This window comes from Saccopteryx leptura, chromosome 8, assembly GCF_036850995.1.
Source record: "Saccopteryx leptura isolate mSacLep1 chromosome 8, mSacLep1_pri_phased_curated, whole genome shotgun sequence".
In the NCBI taxonomy this organism is placed as follows: domain Eukaryota; kingdom Metazoa; phylum Chordata; class Mammalia; order Chiroptera; family Emballonuridae; genus Saccopteryx; species Saccopteryx leptura.
In genome coordinates, this window is record NC_089510.1 from 2,346,984 (window position 1) to 2,368,571 (window position 21,588).

Sequence of the window (21,588 nt, forward strand, 5' to 3'; positions counted from 1 at the left end):
TGGCGCTCATCTGGGCTTTTGCAGAGAGCTCTGGCCTCATCACCAAGAGCACGAGGGAGTCCGGCTCCTGAAAACAGAAAAGTGACCGCTTCCTGCGAAACCGGGCATTCCGTCCACTCGGGAGGCTTCTGCTCAGACACCCTATTCCTCACTCAAACCCTCTCTAACAAAGGGAATAAAATATTGATACAAAATCTAAGAGCAGGGCCCCGGGAGGTGGAAACGCCTGCAGACCCAGCCGGGTGTCTCCCTCCCGCTCCCGTTCTTACCGCAGCCGCTCGTGTCCCGGTTCCGCCCCCCCCCCCGCCCCCGCTCCCGTGCCCCCCCCCGCCCCCCGCCCCCTCCCCCCCCCGCCCCCCCCCCCTCCCGTCCGGGAATCAAAGCGGCTGCTGCTGAACTTCAGTTCGGCGGCATCGATGCAGAGCGACGCTCATCAACTCTCGTTTCTCCCGGCGCCGGAGGGCACACGGGACAGGGCTCTTCCTGCGTCTTCCCATCCCCCGCGGGGGCGGCCGCCCCTCGCGCACCCTGGGGTCCTCCGTGAGCCCCGCGAGCCTGGGAGGGGGCTCACCGAGAAACCGAGCCCACCCCTTAGTTCAGCGGGGGTGGACCCGGCGTCGGCTCCAGCTTGAGTTCGAATCCTCCGAGGCCCAGGTCCCCCTCGTAAATGTTTTCCTTGTTGGGCGGCGTCGGGGGCGAAGGGCTCCTGTCCAGACCCGGACCCGGCCGGGCGGGGGCGCTGCCCGCGGAGGGGGACTGCTCCTGGTAGCTCATGGCCAGTTCGTCCTGATGGACGATGCAGTCCGCGTCGTCCTCCTTGAGCCGTTCCTGGAGTTTTGGAGACAGATGGGGGTGGGGAGGAGAGAGAGAGGGAGAGAGAGAGACTAGTTACTTCACGCCGACGGCACAGCAGCAGGCGCTCTGTGTAAGAAAATACACTTTGTTCTCCTTTGTCTAACTGCCCCGTCCTGCCGGGGCTGAAGCTTCGGCCATAGCGGGTAGCGCCTTCTCCAGCCCTGCGGGTATGGTGGGGCGTCCCCCCGAGTCCCCACTGGAGACCTGTCACCGTAACACAACCTCCTTGGTCAGGGGAGGTCACAGGAGAGCCGGTGGGCTTCTTGCATTGATACCTGAAAGGGGGTTGGCGAGGATCGGAAAGGTGGCAAAATCCTGAGATCTTAGAGCCTGGCAGGACTCAGTGTTGGTTTGGGGACATTCTCATGCTGGTTTGACCCTCTCTCCCAATTCTCAGAACACAGCCCCTGTTATGTTTTAAAACTGTGACCTGATAGCATGTTTCATTTTTGGGGGGAGAAGGGGATGAGTGTCACAAGGTCAGAGAGGGGTGAGAGTCGCCGTCGTGGAGAATGGTGGACATGGAATAGCTCTGGCCGGTGTTCCTCAGACAGAGGGTCCCCCGGAGGAAAGAATTAAGATCTCAGCTCTCCTTCCGTGGGCTGTGGGAAGGCCACCGTGTCGCATGACGTGGAGAGTGAGCCCCGGCTGGGTGACCTCGGGTCGCTGGTCTCCCCCTTCAGTCTGGGCGGGGACCCCTTGGAGGGCTTCTTAGAATGCAGTAGCCAGACCCGGAACCCAGGCTGTCTGAGGGGGGCTGGTTATCTGTACTTCTGAGAGCTTCCTAAGGGCCGCTGAGGCCGCTGGTCTGGGGACCAGGCTCGGAGAGCCACCGCCTGGGCTGCCCAGCTTTGAGTGCGTCTGAGACACGGTTCTCTGTTTTGGCGAGGGGGCCGAGCTGGCCAGCCTCAGAGGGGGGCCCCAAGCCCCACCATCCTGTCGTTGGGCCACCCCGACACGCTGAGCTCTGCCCCTGACTCTAATGGCTCCTCAGCATCCTTTAGTCCACGCCCTTGAGCTACAAAGCACGGCCCCAGGTGTTCAAAGCCTCTAACCAGGACAGTGTGGGAGGGTGCCTCTCTCCTTTGACGGGTCCTCAGTTCCTTCTGTGGTTAAGAATATTTGGTTACAATAAAACATTGCTTTGTTTTTCTTTTCTGTTCAGAGAAGAACAGGGGGGGGGAGGGGCACATGCAGCAACAGAAAAGAAAAGAGCAAAGACCCCCGGTGGGTGAAGTTTTACGAAGAGCCCCCTCCCCCCCGCCCCGTTGGGCAGGAGCCACCGCCAGGTTCCGGGGCTCCTCAGCGCTGCCCCCGCCCCGTGACACCCCACACGCTGACTCACCCCGTAGGCCTGTGGGCTGGTGAGCAGGCGTGAGAGGGGTCCGCACCATTCCGGCAGCGTGGTGGTCAGCGGGGGGCCCGCGTGGGTTAGGATCGGTTTCAGATATCTGAGCAGCCTGTTAAGGAACACTTGCCAGACGGGGTTAGGATGTAGTTTCTCACACACAGCACGGACTTTTGCGTGCAGAGAGAGAGACGGTCACGTTCAACTTGAGATCCTCTGGTCCTCTGTCTCTGGGGGTGCCCAGTGTCCTGACTGCTATCACTTAAGGACGGAATCCGTAGCTTCCGGTGAACGTGAGGACCGGGCCCAAAGGGGATACTGTCTGTCCCTGTCTGGACAGGCTCTGGGGTTTCTGACTCAGGAGACCTGGGCGTTCCTGTCAACTTGAGATGTTTATTTTTTTAGCTGAGCAAGGTCTGGGAAGTGGCTGGATCTCTGGAGTTCCCTGCATTACTAAAAAGTAACAAAACCGTTTTGCTTTATGAAAAAAAAAAGGCCCCAAAACCCGGTGGCAGATTTTGTAAAGTGTGTTTTTGTTTCCATCGGGTTCTACCTAGTCTACGTGGGGCGAGAGATTCCCTGTGGGTGGTTTTGGTGTGGTAAGCTTTGCTTCTGTAATAAGCTCTCGGGGTGAACCAGGACGGACTGTTAAGCTCTGGGGGGAAAGACACAACGATTTCTCTCATCTTTAAAGGGTCCAGGTCTGGAAACAGCGCTCTGGCTCAGGAGGGGTAAGTGGACCCTGGAACTCCCCGCAGAACCCAACATGCACGAACCAGGAAAGACCACGCAGATCACGGTGTCTCCTTCCGCCTGAGACAACGCAGATCACGGTGTCTCCTTCCGCCCGAGCTGTGGGCAGGTCCTGAGCTGAACGCAGCGGTTCGACATCCGCAGTCAGCGTGATACACCACACGAACCAAACGAGAGGTAGAAATCGCACGGTCATCTCAGTAGATGTAGAAAAGGCACTGAACGCAGTTCCACATCCAGTGACGGTGAGAACTCTCAACAAAAGGGACGCAGAGGGAACACACCTCAGTGTGGTCAAGGCCATCATGACAAGTTCACAGCCAACATCATGCTCAGTGATGAAGAGTAGAAAGCATTTCGTCTAAGATCTCCTGATTGAACTTTTTTTTTTTATTCAACATAATTCTGGAAGTCCTAAGCCAGAGAAATTAGCTTGAAAGAAATGTATACAAATTGAAAAGGAAGAAGCAAAACTGTCACTATTTTGGAGATGACATGATACCATATGTAGAGGACCCTAAAGATGCCATCAGAAAACAGAATTAGTAAATGAATTCAGCAAGGTTGCAGGAAACGAAATAATTACACAGAAATATGTTGTGCTTCTATACATGAAAAATGAACTATCAGAAAGATAAAGAAAAATCCCCTTTGAAATTTCATCACAAAGAACAAAGCACCACCTGACCAGGTGGTGGCAAAGTGGACAGAGCATCAGCCTGGGGCTCAGAGGACCCAGGTTTGAAACTCTGAGGTCACCGGCTTGAGTGTGGGCTCATAGATATTAGCCCATGGTTGCTGGCTTGAGCAAGGGGTCACTGGCTCAGCTGTAGCCCCCTGGTCAAGGCACATACGAGAAAGCAATCAATGAACAACTAAGGTGCCACAATGAAGAATTGATGCTTCTCATCTCTCTCCCTTCCTGTGTGTCTCCCTATCTGTCCTTCTCTCTGTCTCTCTCACTAAAAAAATAAAATGATATAAAGAAAATGCCTAGAAATGAATTTAACCAAGGGGACGAGAGACCTATATACTGAAAACTAAGACATTAATGAAAAAAATTGAAGACGCAAATAAATAGAAATCTATCCTGTGCTCATGGATTAGAAGAATCAATATTGTTAAAATGTTCATAAAACAACTTACAGATTTAATGAAATCTCTATCAATATTCCAATGGTGTTCACCTCCCCCCCAAGAAATAGAACAAATAATCTTAAAATTTGTATGAAACCACAAAAAAAGCCCGAGTAGCCAGAGAAATCTTGAGAAAGAAGAACAAAGCTGGAGCTATCATACTTCTTGATTACAAACTATATTACAAATCTATAGTCATTAAAACAGTATGATGTTGGTATAAAAACCGACACATAGATCAATGAAACTGAACAGAGCCCAGAAGCAAAGCCATGCCTATATGGTCCATTAATTTATGACAAAGAAATTTAGAATATACAGTGGAGGAAAGAACAGTCTTTTCAATAAGTGATGTTGGGAAAACTAGACAGCCACATACATGCCCAGGAGTAAAACTGTAACCACGGTGTCACACCACGCACGAAAATGAACTCAACGTGGATTAAAGACCTGAATGTAAGACCCGAAACCACAGAACTCCTTGAAGGAAACATAGACAGAAACTTCCTTGACTCAGGTCTCTGGGATGATCTTTAAAAGTCTGACCCCAACAGCAGAGGTAAAGAGGAGGGACTCCATCATGCCACCAGAAGCTTCTTTGCAGCCAAGAGCAGCAGCGGCAACGTGAAAGGCAGCTCACTAAATGAGGTACAGTGTTTGCAAATCATGTATCTAATGAGGGGCGGACACTCCGAATACATGGACTCACACAACTCACTGACAGCGGGAGCGACACGGAGCCAGGGGCAGCGACGTGGATGGACCTCCAGGGTAAGCACACGGCGTGGGGCGGGGGTCCCCAAACCTGTCACAGGGGCCAGTTCACTGTCCCTCAGACCGCTGGAGGGCCGGACTGTAAAAAAAACTATGAACAAATCCCTATGCACACTGCACATATCTTATTTACTGTAAAAAAACAAAATGGGAACCAATATAAATACAATATTTAAAATAAAGAACAAGTAAATTTAAATCAACAAACTGACCAGTATCTCAATGGGAACTCTGGGCCTGCTTTTGGCTAATGAGATGGTCAATGTCCAGTTCCATATTTATCACTGCTAGCCGTAACAAGTGATGCAAGTGTGTGGCACCACCACATACAGTACTCCAGGTGGTCAGTACTCACTGACCACCAATGAAAAAGGTGCCCCTTCTGGAAGTGCAGCGGGGGCCAGATAAATGGCCTCAGGGGGCCGCATGTGGCCCACAGGGCCGTAGTTTTGGGATCCCTGGAGTGGAGTGAACTCAGCGGTACACAGAGAGACAAACGCTGTACGATTTCACTTGTATGTGACATCTAAATAAAAATACAAAACAAACAAAGGAAAAACACACTCACAGACACAGAACAGACTGATGGTGGCCGGAGGGGAGAAACCTAAGGGACAGTGATGTCCAATCAGCAGGTTCTAAACCTGAAACAAGAGTACTATTATGTGTCAACATAATATCCTACATATATTGTATATCTATGTGTAATATATATACAAACTAATATAATATAATTAATAAATTAAAAAATATATAACAAAGAAACAATTACCACCCTGTTCAAGGTATAAACTAGTATAATATTTTCATGACCGCAGACAATTCCTTTGTGCTTTCTCCAGACAGTATTCACCCCCCCCAGTCCCCCCCACCCCCCCAGTCCACCCATGCAGAAGCAGCCGAGTGCCCAACCTCTGGTCCAGGCGTTCACAGGAGGAGGGAGGGGAGCAGAGGGAGGTTCACGGAGGAACAGCGCGCAGAAGCACCGACATCGGAGAAACTGCCTTATGCAAGGGACCTCTGGTCAGTCCTCCGACCGTCGTCCGTCTGGAGCCGAGGCGTGTGGTTTCCGCTGGACAGACAGACGTCTGGCGGAGCTGAGAGGCCGGGAGCCAGGACACAGAGGGGAGAAAGTCCAGAATGACCACAGGGATAACAGCGACCCTTTTCTGTCCCTTGTAAATCGCAAGGTGCTTTCTAGATGCCCAACAGGACCTCTTCGTTCAAGTGCGTTAATTTGATTGGCCTTTCCCTGGTGTGCCTTGTTCTGCTCGAGACCCGGGGGGACGTGGTGTGCTCTTTTCACAGTGGGGTTCCGCGCGTGGGGAGGGTGAGACTTCGGGGAAGTTCTGAACCGGGACCGGTCCGTTTCCTGCCTTGTCTCCTCTTCAGGGACGCCCCTTCCCCGGATGTGCAAGATCTTGCCTATCTCTGAAGCTTGTAACTTTCTCTTCTCTCCTCTTTATCTTTTTCTTCATTTCTTTCAGATTAAAACATTTTTCTCTTTTCCCTTGTTATTTCAAGTATTATCTATTTTTTTTTGCTTTTGTATCATATTGATGAATTCACTATTCATTTCCAAAATGATTTCATTCTTTCTTTTTTAGAAATAATCATATATTTATTGATTGTAGGGGAGGGAGAGAGTGAGAGAGAGAGGGAGAAACATCAATTTGTTGTTTCACTTATTTGTGCATTCACTGGTTGGTTCCCGTATGTGCCCTGACCGGGGATCGAACTTGCAACCTTGGTGTATCGGGACAACACTCTAACCAATATTTCCAGATTTTTTTGTTTTCTAATTCTGGTTCATGTTCTTTCATATCTTGTATCTTTTTTTTTTTAATGTCTTCTAACTTAGTAATAGAGTCTGCTGTAATTATGGGCACGTCTTTCATTTTCTCTAATTGTCTTACAATGATTCTGTATGGAATTTTACTTCTATTTTTTGTTGTTATTTTGTTTTGATTGATGTTTAGAGAAACAGAGAGGGGAAGGGGGAAGGGGGGGGAGAGAGAGAAAGAGAGAGGGAGGGAGAGAGAGAGAGAGAGAGAGGGAAGCATTCACTTGTTGTTCCACTTCTTTATGTTTGTGCATTCATAGGTCGCTTCCCGTGTGTGCCCTGACTGGGGACGGATTCATAGGTCGCTTTCCGTGTGTGCCCTGACTGGGGACGGATTCATAGGTCGCTTCCCGTGTGTGCCCTGACTGGGGACGGAACCCACAACCTCGGTGTTTCTGAAGGATGCTCTCAACGACTGAGCTATCCCTCCTTGTGATTTTCTTTCTAAAATGTGAAATTAGTTTCCTCGAGTTCCCAGAATGAGGCGGGGTTCTGGAAAGCTTTTCCAACATCACAGAGCGCCCCCTCTTCTGTGGCTGCCGTACGGCGTAAGCCCGGAGGCATGCACGCTGAACTTTCCTGGCCTTGCCCGGGCCTCTCTGGAAAATGCCTGCGTGCTTGTCGTTGGGACAGAATTTCATGTGACATCTCAGAGAGTTTCCAGGTGTCCTGAAACCCAGCCACGCCTCCCTAGAGGTCCCTCTGGTAGGAAACCGTGGTCAGGAGCGATTAAGTATTGAAGAGGAGGCCAGACGGACGGGCCGATCAATTGAGGTGCCCGTTATCCTCTGTGCCCTGGGAGCCGGTGCCCTGGGGGATATCTGTGGGATCTCCCTATCGGATGTTAAGACGACTCTGTTGGGTTCTCCGGCCCCAGACAGACACTCCATGACTGGAGACACGGTGGCGGGAGTTTGCTGGAAACATCAACGGGAAGAGGACGAGGGTAGAGGACACCGGAGCCACCAGGAGTGTAAGCAGGGCAAGTCGCTCCCATCGAGATGACCAGATACCCGTGAGCTCCGTGTGGGGAACGTTGGCATCACGAGGCCGGAGAAACCTGAGAGCTCATCTGATCCAGGACGTCCGAGCTGAAGACGGAGGAAAATCTAAGCCCGGGGCTTCTTCCACAGGTGTGGTCGCTCGGGGACTCTCTGTGCCAGAATCCCACTCGGCAGGTGAACATACGGATTCTGGGGCCCTTGAAGCGGACTCTCTTGGGTGGGGACCTAGCAATCTGCGTTCTCACAGTCCCCAGAAGACCACTGGTCTCAGTGATGCAGACGAGAAAGGCGTGTGGTCTCTTGAAGGGCCCCGTCCACCAGCTGCCCAGGACGATAACAACAACGGCAACAAAAACGGTGCTGGTGCTGCTGCCGCCTCTCCTCCCGCGTTTGGGTCCTTAGAGCTTCTCCCACTGGACACAGGACGGGGGCAGCCGGGCTCCAGGAGACGCCTCTGCCCACGAGATGCCCTTGAAGTTCCTTCGCGCTAAGGGGCTGTTCCATTGGCTCAAGTGTGTGGAGAGACAACAGCTCAGGGAGAGCCACGTTTCCTTCTGCTCCTGACAGGAGTGGCCTTGGCTCTCGGTGGCCATCGGGTCAGAAGGAGACGCTGCTGCTCAGCCCTGGGCTCCCTCTGCCAGCTCACGGGGGCTTGGACGGCACGCCTTCCTGGGTCACCTCCCTGGAGGCGCAGGAGGAGGCCGGGGCAGTGAGGACGAGTCTCCGTCTGCTCCCGTTCGGAGGGAAGTCGGTGCCCGACTCCTGCTGCCGTCAGCGAGTGGACATGGTCTCGTGAGCGCTGGACGCTCAGCTGGCGTCCCCAGGATTCATGGTTAAGACAGAGGTGGCCAGCCCTGCCTAGGCCCTGTCTGGGTCACCCATTCCCCAGGGGCTGGGCCCTTCCTCTCAACGCCCAGAGCAGAGTGCCTCTGAGGGGGACTGGCCCCCATGTGGGCACTGACCGGGGTCCCCACGGGGATGCATGGCTGTCCGCATGGTCCACCTTTGCAGCAACAGAAGTAGCCATGTCTGCAACCGGCACCAGCAGTGCAGGCCCCAGGGGTCAGGACCCTCAGGGCACGCAGTGAAAGACCACCCTCGGAACCTTCGCCGGGAGGGAGACACCGCACGCCGGGCGTGGGCGGCTGAGGCTCTGGCGGCTGTGACCGCTTCTCAGTCGGAACAAAAGTCTCTGTCCCCTCGAGCCCCGGTCATCCTGTTGCTATGGGGACACGGAGGCTGTGTGCGATCTGGTCGGGTCCCTTCTTCCCCCTTGTGTGTTTGTTCCCCCACAAACCGGGGGGCTGGAAAGGACAGCGGTGCCTCGTCCCCCCAGTCCTGGAGGCCGGCAGCGGGAGACGGAGGCGGTGGTGGGGTCGGCCCCCTCTGAGGGCCGTGACGGACACCCGTCAGGGCTCTCTCACACCCCGGGGACGGCCAGAGGGAGCCTGGCACTGCTCACTGGCAGGGGCACGTCTCCAGCTCTGCCTCCCCTTCCCACTCTGTCCCCCACCCCTGGTGTCCTCACACGACCGCCGTCTCAGAAGCAGACCGGTCACATGGGACGAGCCACCCACCCTGTTCCGGTGTGACCTCGTCCTTTGCCCGCAATGAACCGGTTTCCCGATGGGGTTCCGTGCTGAGGTACGGGGCCGGGGTGGTGGTGGTTAGGAGTTCAGTCTGTCTTGTTTCTTAGGAGGGGAGGAGCAGGGGAAGCAACCTGGCCCATAACTTCCTGCCTCTCGTGAATCATCCCAGTGTCCTGATCTCTCAGAGGCGGCTGGGAGGCAGGCAGGTGGGGCAAGTCAGAGAGAGGCCTGCCGCTGTCCAGCTGGGAGCGGGCGACGCTCCTACCCTCATGAAGCCTCCTCTCCCCCATTCATAAATGGAGATGGTTGACCCTCCTGTGGCCTCACAGTGGGGGGGGGGGCTTCAGTGGGATAAAAATAGACACAACGTTGGCCCTGGCCGGTTGGCTCAGTGGTAGAGCATCGGCCTGGCGTGCAGAAGTCCCAGGTTCGATTCCCGGCCAGGGCACACAGGAGAGGCGCCCATCTGCTTCTCCACCCCTCCCCCTCTCCTTCCTCTCTGTCTCTCTCTTCCCCTCCCGCAGCCGAGGCTCCATTGGAGCAAAGATGGCCCGGGCGCTGGGGATGGCTCTGTGGCCTCTGCCTCAGGCGCTAGAGTGGCTCTGGTCGCAGCAGAGTGATGCCCCGGAGGGGCAGAGCATCGCCCCCTGGTGGGCAGAGCATCGCCCCCTGGTGGGCAGAGCGTCGCCCCTGGTGGGCGTGCCGGGTGGATCCTGGTCGGGCGCATGCGGGAGTCTGTCTGACTGTCTCTCCCCGTTTCCAGCTTCAGAAAAATACAAAAAAAAAAAAAAAAAATAGGCACAACGTTGAGCGCGGTTCCGGACCCCTAATAAACACCGAGCAAATATTCATTAGTGTTATGATCTCTTTCCGCCGTGTTCCTGGAGGAGTTACGAGTGTTAGAAATAGAAGTCCACCCCCCCATTCTGCCCCGACATCCGTGAGCGCAGGAGACACCCGCCCTGTGCCCCGTGCGGGTTCATGACGCTTCTCCTCGTGGCCGCTGCAGCCCCGAGAGAGGACACGCCACCGTCCTCCGAGCGGGCTCCCCGCAGTCCTGGGAGCAGCGCCCTGCGCGGCGGGAGTGGGGGGCGGGGCGGGGGACCCAGGGAGGTCCTCGTGCTGCGTCCTGTCAGCAGGACATCAGAGGGCACTTACACCGTGAGGGTCTGAGAACAGCCGCTGACTCAGAGGGTCGGTGTTTCCGTAGTGGACATCGGATTCTTCAGGTCACGTGACCTCGGGGCAGCCTCCTTTCCGCGTGTTTGTTCCTCCGGGCGCTGGTTGTCCTTGAAACGCCTGTGCCTCTCCTGTCCTCTAAGGACCCCCTTCCTGCCCATTGTAACAGCCGCCGTCCCCCAAGGAGGATACATGCCCTGCGGCTCTCTGGGGAAGATGACACACTCCCTCTCCCTCTTGCACGAGTACACACACCCACACCCACACCCAGCAGTACTGACTCGTGTAGCCCACTGAGTTTTTACGGGAATCCGTGAACGTGATGTCGCGTTGGTGTTGCGCTGTGGAACGGAGCCCGTTCAGGAAACACGAAGCTGTTTCCCGTGACTGAGCAGACCCGAGCGGAGCCCTCTGTCACGACCGGGTCACAGGGAGGACATGGTCTCACCCTCCTCCCGGGCACATTTTTCTCTCGGAGCCCGTTGCTTTCCAGCTATTCCCCCGCCCCCTCCCCTCTTCTACCTGGAAACACGTTTCATGGTTGGGACTCGGGACACGCCCTCAACATCCGCTCAGTCACACATGTAGAGAACAAAACACTCTTCTGTGATACACGTGAGTCTATTCCTATTCCATTCCCTTCCCCTCCCCTGTCCTACCCTGTCCTACGCTCCCTTCCCCTCCTCTCCCCTCCCCTGTCCTACCCTCCCCTCCCCTCCCCTCCCCTTGTGTAGATTTCTAGAGGAGCTCCTTAATGAGAACATCAATTTTGCCCTCTCTCCCTTCTTGCCTGGAACTTAAGTGAGCTGTCTGGTGCTCTGGCAGCCACTTTGGGGCCATGAGGTAAACTCGAGACTAGAAGTTGTCTACTAAGGCTGGTAGACAAGCAAGATAGAAGGACCTAGGCATATTGATGAGGACACAGAACTCCCTTACCAGCTGCAGAGGGTCGGATGCTGGACTTCTTGCACTCGAGATGAAGACCTCTCTTTTTATTAAACCATTGCTATTTGAGTTTTTCTGTTACATGCAGCCAAACATAATCTGAACGGATACACAGACCAATTCAAATAGTTCGTCTTCTCTGTCACTATCCCTGCATCCCAACGAGAGAATTTCTTCGCTGGGGCCTCCCGCAGGCCTTCACATGAACAAGATGCATTTTCTGTGAAAACCGCTCCAGCATGTTATTGGCAGGGACAAATATGATCCCAAATAAATGCCCCGGAGAGCCCATTAGACCACGCCTCAGGATATGATTATTCCAACTTTGTGTCAAGACCAGGCTGATCGCATTTATATAACAGATCAGAAATCGTCGACAATGTAACTCCTCTCCTGTTAGACTGTGACCTCCCTGAGGGAGAAACATTGTCTCGTTCCTCTCTGTATCCGCTGTGCTTACTGCCCAGGGATCAGAAACGAGTATCCTCTCCATCGATACTTGTTGAAATAAATGGAGACTTGAAAACGTCTCGATTTAGGGTTTTCTGTTAACGTGCAAATTCTTCTGGGTATTCTCTGAAACCTGAAGAAATACAGCCCGAGGCAATGTCACCGGATGGGGACTGAGGGGACCTGGGCTGTGAGAGACAGGCAGGCAGGCTGGACCGGCGGCGGGCGGTGGGGGCGGGACGAGCCGGGCCGGCCGTGGTCAGCCTGTCTGCGCCTCCCTGGGGCGGCTCTCGTGTTTGCAGCGTGTTTTCTGTGCACAAAGCCTGCCCCCCCCGGGAGCCCCCCTCCCCCAGCGGACTGCCTGCCTGAGGAATGCTCTTCGCGCCCCCCCCCCCCGTTTCTCCGAGGGGGCGGCGCTTCCCTCCTGAGAGCGGGTATCGCAGATAACTGGCTCCCTGGTCATCAAACCCGCGAGTCCCCCCTGCGCGCCCCCCGAAGGTGCTCCCTGGGTCCCCCAGAACCACTTTGAAATGGCCCGTCCCTCTTGAGTTGCAAGATTAAGTGAATGCGTGTGGGGATAAGAGCTTTTGGGCTCCAGATCAAAGTCTCCGTGGCTCGGGGTCTCAGACCCCTTTCAGAGCGAGTATGGAACCTGGCCTTCCCCCTCGGAGGGGATTACGGGCGTGGATTACGGGCGTGGAGGGAGCGAAGTGCTGCCCGGGGCCGCCGCCCCGACGTGGCTTCTCGGGGGCAGAGCCCAGGGGGAGCGCTCATCAGAAGCCAGAGCGCCCAGGACACGAACAAGGTGCCTTTTCTGTGAAAACCGCTCCAGCATGTTATGGGCACGGACAGATATGATCCCAAATAAATGCCCTGGAGAGCCCATTAAACCACGCCTTGGAATATGACTATTCTCGCCTTGTGAAAATAATAATAAAAAAAATATTTGGTGCGTTTGCTGCCTGTGTTTGTGCATCTACTCTCATAAATAGGACCGGGGTTTTCCCTCCCTCCCTCCCTTTCTTCCTCCCTCCCTTCCTCCTTTCCTTCCTTCCTTCTTTCCTTTTTTGGAAAGCCACAGCTCTTAAGCCAAAAAACTGGCAGGGGCTGTCCTGCTTGCTACAGAAAAGGAAGAGAAAGCATCGTGTCATTAGACAGTTTCCCTGTCCTAAATCAAACCTGCCATGGGGCGTGCTTATTTACCAGGCTTGGTGATTGCGAGCGGACAGCCGAGGGGAGCCGGAAGCCTATTCATTCTTTAAAGTGACATGAAGTGGCACTCTGCGTCCCAGATGATCATTGTTCTCTTCTCCTCGTTAATATCCAGCCGCTCCTGGGAGTTCCGGAGAAACTGCCCTTGAAGGGCAGATCTAGACATTTCTGTGGAGGTTGGCTCTTCAGCCTGTTTTCAAAACCCAACTTGAACTCCCTCTTGGCAGTGAGGAAGCCTACATCGATCGTGACCTGGGGTCAGGATTTCCTAACCGGTGCGGCAGGACAGGGGCTGTCTGCTGCCCCGTGGCCCCCAAGCTGGGAAGGACAAAAGCTCTCAGAAGCTGATTACTTTTGAGGACGTTTCCAGCTCGACCTGCATCTTAGGGAATGGGACTTGGAAGGGACTCAAGACCTTATGAGATTTCCGCCTCACCTCCCAGGAAGGACCTTGCCGTCTGGACCACAGCTTGAAGCCTACAGGGGAAACCCAGAGCCGTCACACCAGATTCCACTGGTAGCAAGTCACTGTCCGAACGGCACTCTCTCCCGCTGTTTCCCCCAGGAAGCAGGTGACTCAGCCTCCTCAGACTGACAGTTCATGGTGTCTGGTCGATTGTGACAAGTGCCAGCGCCGGTGACCGCTGAATCATCATCACAGTCCAACGTCACTGGAGGTTGTAAAGCAGAACGCGGCTCCTCTATTTCTAGACCTCACGAGGTGTGAGTCAGCAAAGCTCTCCAGCTCCTAGGCCCCTCTCTGTCCCAGGAACTGGGCTGGTGTGGGATGAGGGACAATCGCTGGTGAGTAGGGGAGACCCAACAATGCCCAGCCAGGCAGCTTTAGATGGGTGGTTGGCATTGACTAGAAAAGGTGGCAAAGCTTGTAATGTTTCTTTTCTTTTCTTTTCTTTCTTTCTTTCTTTCTTTCTTTCTTTCTTTCTTTCTTTCTTTCTTTCTATATATATATATATATATATATATATATATATATATATATATATAATTTGTATTTTTCCCAAGACAGAAATGGGGAGGCAGTCAGACAGACTCCCGCATGTGCCCGACTGGGATCTACCCGGCATGCCCATCAGGGGGTGATGCTCTGCCCATCTGGGGCTTTGCTCTGTTGCGACCAGAGCCACTCTAGCGCCTGAGGCAGAGGCCACAGAGCCATCCCCAGCGCCCGGGCCAACTTTGCTCCAATGGAGCCTTGGCTGTGGGAAGGGAAGAGAGAGACAGAGAGGAAGGAGAGGGGGAGGGGTGGAGAAGCAGATGGGCACTTCTCCTGTGTGCCCTGACCGGGAATCGAACCCGGGACTCCTGCACGCCAGGCCGACGCTCTACCACTGAGCCATCCGGCCAGGGCCTCTTTCTTTTTTTTTAAAAGTGAAATGGTGATAGTGAAACAGACTCCCGCATGCACCCAGACCAGGATCCACCTGGCAGCCCTCATCTGGGGCTGATGCTGTGCTCATCTAGAGCCAATGCTCATAACGAAGCTATTTTTAGTGCATGAGGCGGAGGCTCCATGACCCATCCTTGGTGCCTTGGGCTGACAGACTCGAATCAATCGAGCCGTGGTTGCGGGAAGGGAAGAGAGAGAGAGGGTGGAGGGGGAAGGGTGGAGAAGCAGCTGGGTGCTTTTCCTGTGTGCCTGGACTGGGAATTGAACCTGAGACTTCCACATGCCGGGCTGATGCTCTACTGCTGAGCCAACTGTCCAGGGCTCTTGTAAAATTTCTTATTGCATGCTGGCTTAGTCTCGGCCAGCTCACACATTGGTCGAAAGAAAGTCTTTGCTTTTCCAATTTAGAAGATTGCTCATAAAGCAAATTATGATTTATCTGATGAGTTAAAAAAAAAATAGCCTATCAGGGGCAATCGTCAAAGCGTGCTCTAAGGAAAAAGAAAATTCTGGACCCCTTCTTCACCCCCTGGAAAGCTCTCCGCCTGGGCTCAGCACTGCTTGCTTCTCTTGTGATGCTGTGTCTTCTTTCTGCGACTCACAGGTTAATGAAGTCAGAAGAAGAGTCCGGAGTGGAGTCGATGGCCCACTGTTCTTCCGAGTGATCTTTGCAAACGCTCTCTCTCCGCCTGCACAGGGAGGGGCTGACGGTATTCGCTCCGGTTGGGAATAGCTTGGTCGCGGCCGTTCATGCACGCCGCCGGCACGACCGCGTCCCCACTTTCTGCTCAGCCAGCCCTGGTCCTCCAGCCGTAGTGAAACAGGAGTGGGTTAGTTTATAGAATCATGGCACCTGCAGACCTTTGAGCTTTAATTACGAGGGGGCTGGGTTAAGAGGAGAACTCGCCGGAGGCCAGAGGTCACCGTGGAGGACAACATACTTCCCCGAGCTCCACTGCTTGGTTTTCCCAGAAGGGCTCCACACCGCACCAAGTGCTTTACACGCAAGTCTGACCCGGAGGGAGTTCTCCGGTAGGTTCCGGCCTGACCGAAAAAGTCTCCCTGGAAGAAACAGGCCCCTCGTAGGCTTTTGATCGATGTCTGTTTATTCAGAACAGCTGGAACGAAATGGACGTTTGACGCGGAGAACCCGGTCATCGCTCCATGGCTGACAAGACTACGATAGGAAAAAAAAAAATGGCACATTTCCTTCTGAGCAGAATTGTTGTGAATCAAGAGCAAAAAAAGGCTGGTGGCAAACAGCTTCCAAATGGTTACTGTTGTTTGCTAAGATGCTGCTGCTGCCTGTGATCCCAGCTAGCCACAGAGAGAGCGCGGGACAAAGAGCTACAGCAGGAACAAGGAGAAACAAAGAGCACATCGTGACACTTTGTAACATCCAGACGTTCATCCGTTCCCTGGGACGGCTCAGGAGAAGGGAAGCCCACCCAGTTGGGCTGTCCTTCTTAGTTAGGTGCATTTTCAGGGCCAAGAACGTCCCCCCCACCCCGGCTTTCTCTGAAAGGCGTACCTTGGCCCCTGGGTGCCTGTCACAACAGAGGAGGTAAGGCTTGAACTTGGAACTTTCTGGCTTTGTGAGCCGAGGTCGGCCCTCTGGATTACAACCGGAAGGGGTGGCGGTGAGTCCTGCACCTGCAGGTGGCTTGGGATTCCAGATCGCGGGCCCATCCTGGTCCCCAAACCAGACGGCTCCCCTTGGTGAGAGGAGTGCGTCCGTGCTGAAGAGGGGACGCCCCCTCCTACACCCGTGTCACCACGGAGCCGAGTCCTGTGGACAGTGATGTCCCACAGAGCCATTTTTCTTACTCTTCTCTTGCTGAGAAAGAGTAGGATCATCACAGACAGATAAAGGCGGTCACTTGAGCTTCTCAGGTCCTGACCGAGACGGATGATGTGAATACACCTTGAACCCACAACCTCAAGCCCTGAAATGGTCAGACTGTCCAGTAGAGAACCTCAAACAACCTCGGAAGACCCCAGGGCCGCCGTGTCAGTTTAGAACTCTGGCCCAAAGCGAGCCATGTCCCCCCCTTCTGCCCTCGTCCGAATCGCGCCCCTGGGGCCCCGGGGCTGACGAGGACGAGCTGTCAGGTGACTGGCGCTGGGGTGGACGGCGCAGGGCAGCGGCGAAGGTCTGTGGGAGCCCCCAGCCGTCAGACTGAAGACCTGTCTCTGCCCCAGGAAGGCTGGGTCACAGCTGACGGCTCAGCTGGGCCGGGAGCAGGAGCGCGGGGTAGAAGCAGGGGCCCCTGTGCTGGGCCGGGAGCAGGAGCGCGGGGTAGAAGCAGGGGCCCCTGTGCTGGGCCGGGAGCAGGAGCGCGGGGTAGAAGCAGGGGCCCCTGTGCTGGGCCGGGAGCAGGAGCGCGGGGTAGAAGCAGGGGGCCCCTGTGCTGGAGCGCGGGGTAGAAGCAGGGGCCCCTGTGCTGGGCCGGGAGCAGGAGCGCGGGGTAGAAGCAGGGGGCCCCTGTGCTGGAGCGCGGGGTAGAAGCAGGGGGCCCCTGTGCTGGAGCGCGGGGTAGAAGCAGGGGCCCCTGTGCTGGGCCGGGAGCAGGAGCACTGGGTAGAAGCAGGGGCCCCTGTGCTGGGCCGGGAGCAGGAGCGCGGGGTAGAAGCAGGGGCCCCTGTGCTGGGCCGGGAGCAGGAGCACTGGGTAGAAGCAGGGGCCCCTGTGCTGGGCCGGGAGCAGGAGCGCGGGGTAGAAGCAGGGGCCCCTGTGCTGGGCCGGGAGCAGGAGCGCGGGGTAGAAGCAGGGGCCCCTGTGCTCGGGGCGGGGGCAGGAGCGCGGGGTAGAAGCAGGGCCCCTGTGCTCGGGGCGGGAGCAGGAGCGCGGGGTAGAAGCAGGGGCCCCTGTGCTGGGCCGGGAGCAGGAGCGCGGGGTAGAAGCAGGGGCCCCTGTGCTGGGCCGGGAGCAGGAGCGCGGGGTAGAAGCAGGGGGCCCCTGTGCTGGGCCGGGAGCAGGAGCGCGGGGTAGAAGCAGGGGCCCCTGTGCTGGGCCGGGAGCAGGAGCGCGGGGTAGAAGCAGGGGCCCCTGTGCTGGGCCGGGAGCAGGAGCGCGGGGTAGAAGCAGGGGGCCCCTGTGCTGGGCCGGGAGCAGGAGCGCGGGGTAGAAGCAGGGGGCCCCTGTGCTCGGGGCGGGGGGAAGGAGGCTTACAGGGCTCTGTCTCCGCCTGCTTTGTCGGAGAGCCACACAGAGGGCCTTGGTGCTGAGACTCAATCCACTGACTCCCAGCAACGGGCCCAGGGACCGGCGTGCCAGGAGCGGGGCTGCTCCATCCAGTGTCCTCTGACTCGACTTCTGTTTCATTCAGCTCCCAGCACGTTTCAGTGTTTTGTTGTTTCTGTTTGTTTTTGAATGTCCTTTTGTCTTTGCCCCTTCAGCCCTGATGCTCTGGAAAGGCCGAGACCCAGCAAGGACACTTCACATTTGTCCTGACTGCAACTGACCTCCCTGTCTCCCTCTCCCCGGGACCTGCTCCTCCTCCTATGGTCCCTGTCTCGCTGTAGACGCCATCATCTGGTTACACGCTCGGACACGGGCCAGACTTTCCACTCTCTCTCCTCTCTTCCCCACCACAGCCAGTCAGCTAGTCAATCAGTTAATCAGTCTATTCCAGCTGCTGAAGACCTCTCCATGCACCCTCCATCCATCATCCATCCATCCATCATCCATCTATCCATCCATCCATCATCCATCCATCCATCATCCATCCATCATCCATCCATCATCCATCCATCATCCATCCATCCACCCACCCACCTATCACCTGTCCATGTATCCATCCATCCATCATCCATCCATCATCCATCCATCCATCCATCCATCATCCATCCATCCATCATCCATCCATCATCCATCCATCCATCATCTATCCATCCATCCCTCTCCAGCTCTCCACTGCTTCCTCTCCCAGGCTGCCAGCACCTCCCCGCTGGATGGCCGAGAGTCTCCTCACCAGTTTAGGGCTCTGCTGACCAACCTCAGCTCACGATCCCAGCCACACTCCCATTCATAGCCACAGAGGTTCTTCTGCAGGGTGGACTAGATCATGGCACTTCTCTGCCTACCGCCAGGCCAGAGGCTTCCCGTGGCCCCGAGGAGGAGACACCCTGAAGCGGGTGAGACTACTGGACTCTCTGAGCCCCGTCCCCGCCCTCTCGGGGCGACCCCGCGTGCTGAGCGCCGACTCCCGCCCTGTCGGGGCGACCCCGCGTGCTGAGCCCCGTCCCCGCCCTGTCGGGGCGACCGCACGTGCTGAGCCCCGTCCCCCGCCCTCTCGGGGCGACCCCGCATGCTGAGCCCCGTCCCCGCCCTGTCGGGGCGACCACACGTGCTGAGCCCCGTCCCCCGCCCTCTGGGGGCGACCCCGCGTGCTGAGCCCCGTCCCCGCCCTGTCGGGGCGACCGCACGTGCTGAGCCCCGTCCCCCGCCCTCTGGGGGCGACCCCGCGTGCTGAGCCCCGTCCCCGCCCTGTCGGGGCGACCCCGCGTGCTGAGCCCCGTCCCCCGCCCTCTCGGGGCGACCCCGCGTGCTGAGCCCCGTCCCCGCCCTCTCGGGGCGACCCCGCGTGCTGAGCCCCGTCCCCGCCCTCTCGGGGCGACCCCGCGTGCTGAGCCCCGTCCCCGCCCTCTCGGGGCGACCCCGCGTGCTGAGCCCCGTCCCCGCCCTCTCGGGGCGACCCCGCGTGCTGAGCCCCGTCCCCGCCCTCTCGGGGCGACCCCGCGTGCTGAGCCCCGTCCCCGCCCTCTCGGGGCGACCCCGCGTGCTGAGCCCCGTCCCCCGCCCTCTCGGGGCGACCGCACGTGCTGAGCCCATGTCGTGTCCCCCCCTCCCCCGTCCTTTGCGAGTGGTATTTCCTCCGTCTGAGCGCCGACTCCACCGCTGGCCACCTCCTCCTCCTCCTCAGTTTTCCGGGACTCAACTTTTAAGTGTCACGTCCTCCAACAATCCTTCCCTGACCCTCGCTCATCTGTCCGTCCATAGCCTGCACTCATTATAACTAATGGGGCCGTGGGATCTATGGTCAAAACCAGGACATCTGTGGGAACAAGAGGGGCAGGCACCTGTCCATATTATCCGTGGACAACAGGTATAAACCAGGATGGACCCAGGCAAACCAAGACATACGGTCACCTCAATCAATTTACCACACTTTCAAATTGCCTGCTGACTGGCCAGGGCTCCCCCTACCCTACCTGGCAGTCTGAAATTTCCATGATGTCAGAAAACGCCCAGCATTCAAGGTAGCTGCTTCCATAGTAGGTGCTCGATACATACACACACGTGTGTGCGTCTAATGACCTTGATGTCCAATGCAGCCAGCCTTCTCTGTTTGTCCTCCGAAGGGGCCCTCCGCACGGGAAAAGGGGTGCACTCGGATACCTCGCCCACACCTGGATTCCCAAGCACACCTGGCTGGAAGACGACAGAAGGGTTGGGTCCCACATTGCGTTTCATGGCTGCTAAGCACCTTGGTGGAATGTGTAGACACAGGACATGGTAAATGGGTTCTGGGCCCAAATACGTCCCGGACATGAAGCCCAGCTCTTTCCTGCCAGGACCCTGTCCGCACTGTGGAGTCCGCAGTGTCTCTCAGCTTCAGAGAGACGCAGAACCCGAGCTCCTAGCCACTCCTGTGCCCTGGACTTCCCGGGCTGCGGCACTGACTCTGAGAACCACTGACACGGTGCCGCCCAGACAGATCTGGGTGGGTGGGAGCTTTCACTCCCTGAAGGTCAGGGGTGGGCTTCCCTTGCCTCTTCCCGCAGCCCAGACCGGGGCCGGGGCCGGCACGCAATCGGCTTGCTGCACGTGGACCGGCGTGCCATGCTTCCGCCGAGGCCAGAAGAGCCACGGGACCCTCCCGTCCCCACAGGGCAGCTGACTTAGGAACAGGGAAGAGGCTGATTTTCCTGAAAATGACACGGGAAACGACGAGATTGGTGAAACTTCTCCCTCACACCCTGTCACCCTCCCTCTGAGCAGCAGCCTCTTTGGCCTCACAGCCTGCTCTGACCCCACCTCCCAGAGTCCACTCCCATAGGATTGGCCCTCACGGGTGTCCTTGCCAAAGTACCAAGCCAAAGAAGCTTAGTCCCACCCAGTGGCGTTTGCTTAGCTGGCTCCTGTTGACTAGCCCCTTCTTTTTTATTTTTTAGTGAGAGGAGGAGAGATAGAGAGACAGACTCCTGCATGCGCCCTGATAGGGATCCACCTGGCAGTCTCTGTCTGGGGCCAGTGCTTGACTCAACTGAACTATTGTTAGTGCCTGAGGCTGACACTGGGACCCACAAGCTCTCCTCAGCACCAGGGGCTAATGCTTGAACCAATCCAGCCACTGGCTGTGGGAGGGGATAAGAGAGAGAAGGGGGAGAGGGAGGGGTGGAGAAGTAGACGGTTGTTTCTCCTGTGTGCCCTGACCCGGAATCAAACCTGGGACATCCACATACCTAGCTGATGCTCTACCACTGAGCCAACTGGCCAGGGCCCTGACTAACCCCTCTGGCCCCACAGGAACGCAGCGTGAGTGACAGGAGCAGGACCCAGCCCACCCCACAGTATTTCTCTCTCCACCCACCTGTGAAGTACGAAAGCCAAGCATAATCTCCACCGCCCGAGGGGACCTCACAGGCCAGCATTCAGAAAACAAGAGGAGGAAGCTGTTGGCCCTGAAACATGAGGAAGAAAAAGCACACCCCCCAGTGGAAAATGACCCAGCAGAGGAGGAAAAGAGACAGCAACCAGATGTTCAGTCCAGCTGGTAGAGCTGGTGAAAAAAGTCTGTCTGGAAGAATTTCTGGCCCTGGCTGGTTGGCTCAGTGGTAGAGTGTGGACTACCTGGGCTCAATTCCTGGTCAAGGCACACAGGAGAAGTGACCATCTGCTTCTCCACCCCTCCCCCTCTTCCTTCTCTCTCTCTCTCTCTCTCTCTCTTTCTCTCTTGTCTTCCCCTCCGGCAGCCATGGCTCGATAGGAGTAAGTTGGCCCCGGGTGCTGAGGATGGCTCCATGCCCTCCACCTCAGGTGCTAAGAAGAGTGTGGTTGCTGAGCAATGGAGCAAGGGCCCCAGATG

At 56.4% G+C, this 21,588-nt stretch overlaps 1 protein-coding gene across 1 annotated transcript in view; it reads right to left on the reverse strand.

Moving 5' to 3' along the window:
• Nucleotides 1–414: 414 nt before the first annotated feature.
• Nucleotides 415–21,588, reverse strand: part of SLC9A9 (solute carrier family 9 member A9) — a 498,743-nt gene continuing 477,569 nt past the window's right edge. Inside the window, exons 15-16 of the mRNA XM_066347824.1 lie at nt 2,201–2,306; nt 415–828 (exon numbers count right to left, since the gene is read on the reverse strand). Coding sequence (XP_066203921.1) covers nt 592–828; nt 2,201–2,306 — 343 coding nt within the window. The 3' untranslated portion in view covers nt 415–591. The remainder of the gene's footprint in view (nt 829–2,200; nt 2,307–21,588) is intronic.